The 9,558-nt window shown below is 40.5% G+C and overlaps 1 protein-coding gene across 1 annotated transcript in view; it reads left to right on the forward strand.

The window, feature by feature from the left end:
* LOC107100309 (glutamate receptor ionotropic, NMDA 2D-like) overlaps window positions 1-9,558 on the forward strand; it is a 103,047-nt gene that overhangs the window by 35,281 nt on the left and 58,208 nt on the right. The window contains exons 2-4 of the mRNA XM_015398751.1: window positions 2,620-2,959; window positions 3,250-3,456; window positions 6,757-7,023. Coding sequence (XP_015254237.1) covers window positions 2,672-2,959; window positions 3,250-3,456; window positions 6,757-7,023 — 762 coding nt within the window. The 5' untranslated portion in view covers window positions 2,620-2,671. The remainder of the gene's footprint in view (window positions 1-2,619; window positions 2,960-3,249; window positions 3,457-6,756; window positions 7,024-9,558) is intronic.

The raw sequence follows: 9,558 nt of genomic DNA on the forward strand, positions 1-9,558 counted from the left end.
TAGAGGTCCAGGAGAATGTGAGTGAGATCCGATAGCGTTCGTACTTTCAAGAGATGCTCTGCAGAGCGGGTAGGCTTTCCAGCAAAGACTGAGAACCTCTGCACTCAGGTGAGACCTTTTCCATGAAGATCGGAGACGAACTGAGGTTCACTTGTAGTCTGGAACAATAACAGAGTCCAAATTAAAGAGATTCACAAGAGGACAAATTCAACAAGAAAGATATTCCTGGTGGCTGGAAAACCATCAGGGGTAAACATCTGGCAAAGAGCGATGATCAGTCGCCTTCTTATACTCATGCTAGTTATATTGATTGAGAAATGTTCTCAGGTTTTCGGCAACACAGGGTTCGGCCCAGTCACCAGTAAAGATCTTCTCTGCAACAGAAAGCTCACTCTCACCAGAAAAAACAGCAAGAACCCAGAGATCCTGACAGAAAGACGTTACATCAATGAATAAGACAATTACAAAAATAAATAAGGTAGCCGGAGATTATGCTACACAAATGTGTCTGGATTCGTGAAGATATTTCCCGCTGAAACAAGCTCTGAGCCATTACCTGTTAGGCTTGTCAGTGTCTCTCATGTGGCGTTTCTTTTTCCCTCGCTCATCTAGTGGGAGCTATACCATAAAAGTTAGTCATTTTAGAAATGTCAGCAGTATACAGTATACTTCTTTCTCCTGTATTGTGCCCCATACCTTTTATGAGAAGGATTCAATTGAGGGACAACTAAAGGAAAACTATATTATGATTAAATAGTCTTAAAAAAAATATATTACTGTGATGTTTGCTGTGTGTTCCAGAGTGGGAGTAAATAATGAGAGCATGTAGATTGAGATCTTAGACAATGTGAAAAGCAAAGAGTGGGAGTAAGAGTTTTATTTGAGTTATTTTATTTGAATGTTTTATTTAAGTTATAATCATAAATGAATCATTTTCTTAAAATGCAAATGTGCAGATTTTGCTGTATTTCTCTCACTCTGAAAATGATTCTCTCCAGTGCAAAAAACATCTTCTGGGTTTTAGAATGCATTGTCAGAAAGGTAGTTTTGTAAAAAACAAAATGGCATGGATTTCCCTGCTAGAGTATTGGAGATAAACACTTATTTATATAGAAGAGAAGGTATAGAACAGACCATGCTTAATAAGGATTTGTGATGGGCAAAATTATTTATACCTCTTAAACATTTTCCCATTTTTTCATTTAAAGTCACAAATTTCACTGTCTTTTTAGATTGTATGTGATAGAACTTAAAAAATAATGTGTTATCAAATTTCTCTGTAAAAATCTTTGCCGGCTTAAACTATAATATCCTGAAACCGTTTTTTTTTCACCTTCACCTGTTTCTTCTTATGGGTCTCTTTTCTCTTTTTTTCTCACACTTTTAATCTGACCGCCCCCTCTATCTTTATTCAGAAATGGAAGCACTTAAGTATAATGTTGTCATTACATCCATTACAATGGGGTACGTTAGACTGACTCAAGAATAATTCAGAATCGAATATCTTTATTGTAGTTTTAAAATCACAATAAAACCTCAGCAGTGTGCACGGTAGTATGTGAAGCTAGTGCCTATCCAGTCCAAAATGAGCAGATGATCTGTTTGACTATCAACAAGTGTTTTTATGTGATACTGTGTGTGCATGTGTGTTTTGTGGACTTGTTTTTGTTTCCTTGTGGGGGACAGTGTAAGGCCAATTATTTGTTAAATATGCTACAGTGTGGGGATTTAGAGGTACTTGTGAGGACCACTCAATTTTTCCCCATGAGAAAAGATTCTCTCCTTTGGTTTGAGTTAGGTTTACATCTAAGGTGTGAATTCAGTTTAAGCCAGGGTTGAGTAAGTATATGTTGATAATGGTTAGGGTTTGGGTTAGGTCTGGATTAGGCCATACGAATGAATGGATGATAATAAAGATTAATCATAAAATATGGAAACACAACTGTGTGTGTGCTTCTGTCTGGGCGTCAGAGTGAGGACCATCTTTCCGATTTCACCATCAAATTGAGGACCAGTTGTTGCAAAGTGAGGACATTTTCTCTGGTGTTTGTATATATATGGCTGTATTTATGTTCACATTTGTGTCTTGATGCATCAGTTTGAGAATTATGGTGTCCTTAACGATCTTAATTGTTCATGTTTATGCAGAACAATAACTACTTGTGCCCCATCTTTGTCTACTGGTAAATTCCTCTCCCTCCTTTACTCTATCAGTCTTTTTCTATATTTCCTTATCTTGTTGCGTCTCACCCTGCAGCCTAAATAGCACCAATTTCATCTTCTCCCGGACTTGCCTTCTTTCAGTCCCCCAATTATTTGTTCCCCTCTGCTTCCATTATTCCTTATCAGTTTTTTTCTCCCTAGCCAAGGTTTATAATATTTTTTTTTTCATGATTACATTAAGAGTTTGGTCAGGATGCAACCTCTCATCAGTTTTTTTCCCTCTTAAAGATATCTTTGTTACTGTATCTTTCTGCTTCCTTTTTTGGACATCTGTTTTCTCTGATATGAGGTCCGCTGTAAAGCCAGTGATGGAGAAAAAAAAGGACATTAAAATTTTCTTCTTTTGAATTTTCCCCTGTTTATCACATTCCTCTCTTTTCTTTCCTCTGTTTTCAGGCACCCTCCCTAAGTGCAGTACATATCCGCCTCCCCCCCTCGGCAGGTTGCCATGGTCGCCATACCTACTCTCTCTCTCCTATTGGTCCTGGCAGAGTGGGCAGGTCTGGTGGACGCATCCCCCCACCTCCTGCTCCGGCCAAGCCCACGGGAACGTGATGCAGGGGCCATGATGAACTTCAACATTGCCGTGATCCACGCCGGTGCCACAGTGCAGGCGGAAGCGGCGGTTGCAGGGCCTGGGGGAAGGGTGCTCTACCCTGGCTTCGGACGGGTCTACGGCTCCCTCGGGGAGAGCGTGGTCACCCAGTGGGGCTCTGCCAACGTCATCTGGCTTCAGGTTAGACACTGTGTCCTCTGCTCACTCAGCCTAACTTGAAGGTGGAGAATAACAATCCATTATTCATACTTATTGAGCTGAATGAGCAGCACATTGCTGTTGTATAAGCCTCGCTGAATAAGCAGGTGTCAGCCTTTATCCTGACTGTATCTTGTATTGTAAATGAAGTATGTCATACATACTACAGATACCTTCAACATAAATGGCACACTGTCAACACTCCCTGTGCTAGATGGCCAACACTATATGTTTCCTCTTTACTGTTCTTTATCCATCCCTTCATTTTTCAGGTGAATGACAGCAGCCCTAAAACGGTGCTGTCCCAGCTGTGTGATCTGTTAGCGGCGAGGCCCCTGCAGGGTCTGGTCTATGAAGAGGAGAGGCCCCCTCCTACAGCTTGGGGTCCCTTGGCCCCTATGCTGGAGTTTGTGTCTGCACAAACAGGACTGCCTATAGTGGCTGTAGGCGGGGGAGCAGGACTGGGGAGGATGCCACAGGTAGGAGGAGGGTGGTTGGTAATGAGTTGGCGAAGTTCCAAGGAAAAAATGTTTTTGTCAGTCTGGAATAAAACAGACACACATTTTTCAACTGTAGTATTTGCATTTAAATCTTCCAGCTAGCAAATTTAGGTGTAAAAAGTGCTCTGATCCTAGTCGTTGTAGCAGGGTGAGTTTGAATCTTTTTTTAGTGTTTTGTCCCCAATTCCTCAAGTTTAAATGTAATTATAGAGGTGTAACTCAGGGGAGCTCCAGTTTTATAAAGGCAGATTTATAGTATGAGTTTATTTTAAATTCTTTAATAGCTTCCGGGCAACAAATTTGTGTTGTTTTTTTTTGTTGTTTTTTAAAAAAAAAAGACAAAAATAAAAAATACTTTTTATTTCATAATTAATTATTGTACATTCCACTTTGGGCAGTCATCAATACTTTTGACTGAGGGGGTACTCATGGTAAGACAAAAAGTCCCATAGGGGTACATAAGTAAAAAAGTGTTGGGAACCACTGTTTTAAAAAGATGACTCAATCTAAGTTCAAAATCCTGGTTGCACCGGGGAAAGCCTTCTGTGTAAAAACTCTGCCAGGTCTGTGCATAGTTTGTAATGCTGTGGTTTGGCGATCCACGAAGTATGAGATCCACTAATTGGTCTCCCACAGTCTGACTTCTTGAAACACTGGGTCTGATCCACAAAATTTGTGTTGCATCTGGTATTGCAATATATTCTAAAAGTAAAAGTTTACTTTATACTTCTACTTTTCTCAGTCCAGGACTCTCATTACTAAGACATACCAGCAAACAATTTACACCTATTTGTTGTTTTTTTTAGATGAATTAATACAAAATAAGGCATATTAGTTGTTAGTTTTTTTTTCTAAAAAGTAAAATATCTGTCAAAGGTTTGTATTGAAGCACTTTTTGCTCTGATACACTAAACAGAATGTTAATTCAGAGGTAATTAATCAATCTCTTTTCAAATTAGGATTATCCTTATATTAGGCTATACTGAGAAAGTACCTTATTAGAGAACTTTGGGAAAATACACTGCTCAAAACATTAAGGGAAGTTGTAAACAACGCAATATAACTTCTAACAAATCAAACTTCTGTGAAATCAAACTGTCCACTAAGGACGCAACACCAATTGACAATCAATTCTAGCTGTAGCAAGAAAGTTTGCTGTGTCGTTGCCAGTACACCAGGAGACGTAGAGCAGGCAGTAGGAGGGAAACAAAACAGTAGCAGGACCACTACCTCTGCCTTTGTGCAAGGAGGACCAGGAGGAGCTCTTCCAGAGCCCTGCAAAACAACCTCCAGGAGGCTACAAATGTGGGATTGGCAAATTTGCCACTGGCACCCTGTGTTCATCACAGATGAAAGCAGGTTGACACTGAGCACATGTGACAGACAGAACAGAGTCTGGAGACACCGTGGAGAGCAATCTGCTACCTGCAACATCCTTCAGCATGAACGGCTTGGCAGTGGGTCAGTAATGGTGTTTAGTGGCATTTCTTTGTAGTGCCACAAAGCCCCCCATGTTCTTGCAAGAGGTAGCATGACTGCCATTAGGTACTGAGATGAGTTCCTTAGACCCCCTCTTAGTCCATATACTGGTACTGTTGACCCTCGGTTCCTCCTAACGCAGGACAATGCTATACTTCATGTGTCCGGAGTGTGTCAGCAGTTACTGCAAGACGACAGCATTGATTTTATGGACTGGCCCAAAATCCACCAATGCCAAGTTGCACCACAGACTGTCCAGGAGTTGGTGGATGCTTTAGTCCAGTTTTGGGAGGAAATCCACAATCCACCACCTTGTTAGGATCATGCCCAGGCATTGTAGCGAGGTCATGTAGGCATCTGGAAGCCAAAAACAATATATAGCCTCACCTTGACATGTTTTAGGGACATTAGATCAAAATTGGATCCGCTTGTAGTATGCTTTCCACTTAAATTTTGTGTGTGACATTGGTTGTTGCATTTGATTTCCGTTTTTGATTTTTGTGTGATTTTGTTTTCAGCACATTCAATTTTGTACAAAACAAAGTAATCACCAAGAATATTTCATTCATTCACATCTGTAACGTTTTATTTGAGTGTTTCCTTTATTTTTTGAGCAGAAAATAAAGGAACACAAAGGTAGGTCATAGAGAAAGCCATAGACTCAAAGTTATGGTTAGGGTAAAAATAATATTTCAAACTTTAAACACACAACAAATCGTTAATTTCACTTTGGGATTAATAAAGTGTCTTTTAATTAAAAAGCAAAAAAACAAAAAAACAAACAAACAAACAAAAAAAAGACTAGGAATGTTGACATTTATAAGGCTAGGAAGATTTTCCAATCCTCTTCTGCTTTTTCAATATCTGTTTAATCAAATAAATAACACACATTATATAATGTTGCTTAAATGTGGGAGCATATTTTATATGAGGTTAATTTTAAATATGGACAAACAACGCAAGCACAGGTGGCTCCAATTAACTTTACAATAAAGTTTGGATTTTAAGGATAAACTAACTGGTTAGTGTCTACTTTGCAAACACAAACAGCCGAATGAAAGAAGCATAAGAAAAGAACAGCTTATGTTGCTACAACAGTTAGCAAAGTAATCATATTTTGTACACCATATGTGAAGAATGACTTCCAATAGGACAGAGGGGGATGCTGTAGGTCACTGCCAACCACTGATCTGCAGAAACGCTCCTGTGTTTGATCTTTAAATGGTACCAAATGGGGCTGTCACACTTCCTCTGATGTTCCAGGTTGGGAGGCAATGAGCAGATATGAAGGTGTATATGAATGGACAAGGATGCTGTGTATACTTGTACATGTTCGGGGATGTATTTATATGTATACCAGAGAAAATGCATACTTTATTGCATTACCAAACGCGAGAGAAGAGGAAACAAAAAGCTTCCTATTCGTACTTTTAGAATAACCATTTACTCTTGAGGAATTAAGTTGTAGCACTTTCATAAACTTCCTTTGAAGTTGTACTCCAGCATCTCTCTCATCCCCTCCCACCCCGAGCAGACTTTAGAAACACTCCCTTCTGAACGTCAGAAGAAATTTAACTCAACGGGCTGGGCTTTTTTAGCCCCACGGCTGCACAAGTGTTGCTGCTGCATTAAAACTTTAAGCCTCATGATGCCTGTGATTAATTGTGCATAAAGACAGAGCAGCTCAGAGCATTGTATTTCCTTGTAGTTAACATGTTTTTAATTTCTCAGCTCTGACACAGAGAATACATTTTGCATTGACATATTTAACCACATATGCTGCTCTCCTCCCAAAATCAGGAATCAGGTTCCATCTTTCTCCAGTTCAGTTCCTCCACTGCGCTACAGTTAGAGGTCATCTTCGAGGTACTGGAGGAGTACGACTGGACCGCCTTTTCTGTGGTGTCCACTCGCCACCATGGTTACCAGGACTTCTTGTCCGTGGTGGAGGGCCTTACGGATGGCTCGTTCATCGGCTGGGAGAAGAAGAGTGTTGTGATCCTGAACGTGACCGATGACCCAGGGGGGGCACGCACTCGCAGGCTGCTGAAGGAGAACGAGGCGCAGGTGAGACAGGGGGGAGGGAGGAGAAATAGAGGGAGGAAAGGGGAGGAAGTGCTGCCACAATCATTGGGGCCCCCTTTCGGACAGGTGGCTTTCCAGCTTTTTCCTTCCTTCTTCGTCTCTCCCTCTGCCTCTCCATCTCTCTCTCTCCCCTCTCTCCTCTATCCCTCTGTTCTTCTATATCCATCCCCCATGACACTAAGGATTCAACAGAACAATCAAACCATGAGTCACTCGCACATCCCCAGGTTCCCCTTGTTTGCTATCAAGTTAGTTTTAGAGATAATGAAAAAATATATCCTTAGTCGTATATCATTATCTTGCAAACTGGTCACTTTTCATTTCCTGAAGATACAGATAAAGAAAGATGAATGAAAGTAATATAGGATACTCTCTCTAATGTTAACAAAGCTCATACATTCTGAGGTATTTTTTTTCAATGCTTTTTTGTAGGAGACCTAATGCTCCATAGGGACATGGATAAAATGTTTTATTCTAACATCTGACCTGATATGATGTGACTCACTTACTGTTTCAGGTTTGAAGAGACACTAACATGTTTCCCAGATATGATTTGGTCTTCCAGATATCTCCAAAGATAACAAAACAACAACAAAAAAGCAAACAAACACCAAAAAAGTTCTTCTAGAACAGTTGATTATTATTTATTTCATGGTCATCCTTGTGTTCTTCCACTGTATCTAGGATTAGGTTGAGGGTACGGCAGTCTTACCAGAGACTCTTAGAATTCCTTCTCCCTGCACACCTCCTGCTAGCGGGTTGAGGTGTGACGCAACGAGAAGCGCGACAGTTCAGTCTAAAGAACATGCCGGCTTCAGCCGATGAAACTAGTGTTAGCGTGGCTATCGAGCAAGTTTTATCGGAATTACAGAGTATTTCTTCACTGAAAGAAGAGCAAAACACTGCTCTGGAGGCTTTTCTCAGAGGAAAAAATGTTTTTACTCTTCTCCCGACTGGCTTCGGCAAAAGTAGCCTGGCTGTTAGTACGTCATATGCTTCGTTGATCTGATTTATTTGGCCCATCAATCACCAACATAGGCCAATCAGCAAACCAGTATTTTCGCCCCTTCCCAAAATTACTTCAACGGAAGCTTTCCAGATGGATATGCGGAGCAAATCCATCTGGCGGAGTCAGGTTAACCTCCTGCAGCTCTGCTGGGGGAAAGCCTGAGACATTCATATAAAAAGTCCCTCCAGCGTGTTCTGGTGGTCCTCTTGGCCCCTCCTGGTGGGATATGCCTGGAAACACTACCAATGGAGGCATAAGAGGGCTCCCGAAAAAGATGTCCAAGCCTCTGCAGACCTTTTGATGTGAAGGGGAAGCGGCTCTACTCTGAGCCTCTCCTGAGTTCCTCCTCCTATCTCAGGAGTAACCAGGCACCCTGCGGAAATAGCTTGTTTCAGCCACTTGTATCCACGGTCTTGTTCTTTCAGCTACAATGGAGATTTCATGACCATAGATCAGGTTAGAAACGTAGAACAACTGATACAACAAGAGCTTTGCTTTTTCGCTCAACTCTCTCTTCACCACAACAGACCGGTGCCGAGTCCACCTCATAGCAGCAGCAGCAGCACTGATCCGCATATCAATCTTCTACTCCATTCTCCTTCCTTTTTGATTTTTCACTTTTTAATGTTAACAACGGCTGTAAAGAGATTCCCTGCACACATTCCAGTATACTGAAACAATTATTTATTTATGTTTTGGACATTTAATTGAAGGAACAGATGTACCTATCATTGCTTTGCAGTCCATTCCTTATCTCAGAATCTTTCAAACAATTGGCCATCTGATTCCAAGTTTTTCTTCAAGAATAAGAAATTCATTGTTGTAGTGAACCAAATGAACATTCTGAACTGAATTTACTGTCTAATGTAAAAAAAAAAACAAGGTCTAGACATTATTCATACCCGTCGGCTTTTATGCAGTCTGAAACCATGGATTTGCCAGATTATATTTGTCTTTATATTTTGTATTTCCTGGTCTCTTCCCAAACAGAACTGTAATCTAATTGGTCCTACTTCCCAAAAAAGTTGCTCTCATATATAAATAAAGTGCAAATAAGCCTTTATATGTACATTTAAGTGCAATTAAGGTCAAAGGAGGAGGTTAAGGCAATATAATGGGTTTCGGCTTTGATGAACATCATGATTGTGTTCAAACACTTTAGCTGTCAAAATAGTTATTAAGGTAAATTAAAGATGGCAGCACATTTTCTCAGCTATACTTCCCTGTATGATGGAGAACAATTTTAGAAATAATAGTCTCCGTTAGACGACAGGTGAATTCTTCTGCTCCTCTCTGCTGTACCAACAAACCCACAGCTGCACTTCTTCCCTTCCAGCAGCAGGATGACTTTGATTATTATTAATAAAGCATGATTTGTCGGTAGGTGCTTCAAACAGAGGCAAATACATTATACATCCATACATAAAGAAGAACCTGATCCATACTTTAACATACAGTAGCAGCCATTCAAAAGTAACCTGACTCCGCCAGATGGATTTGCTGGATAT

The sequence above is a fragment of the Cyprinodon variegatus genome, unplaced genomic scaffold, assembly GCF_000732505.1.
Source record: "Cyprinodon variegatus isolate N-32 unplaced genomic scaffold, C_variegatus-1.0 Scaffold958, whole genome shotgun sequence".
In the NCBI taxonomy this organism is placed as follows: Eukaryota; Metazoa; Chordata; class Actinopteri; order Cyprinodontiformes; family Cyprinodontidae; genus Cyprinodon; species Cyprinodon variegatus.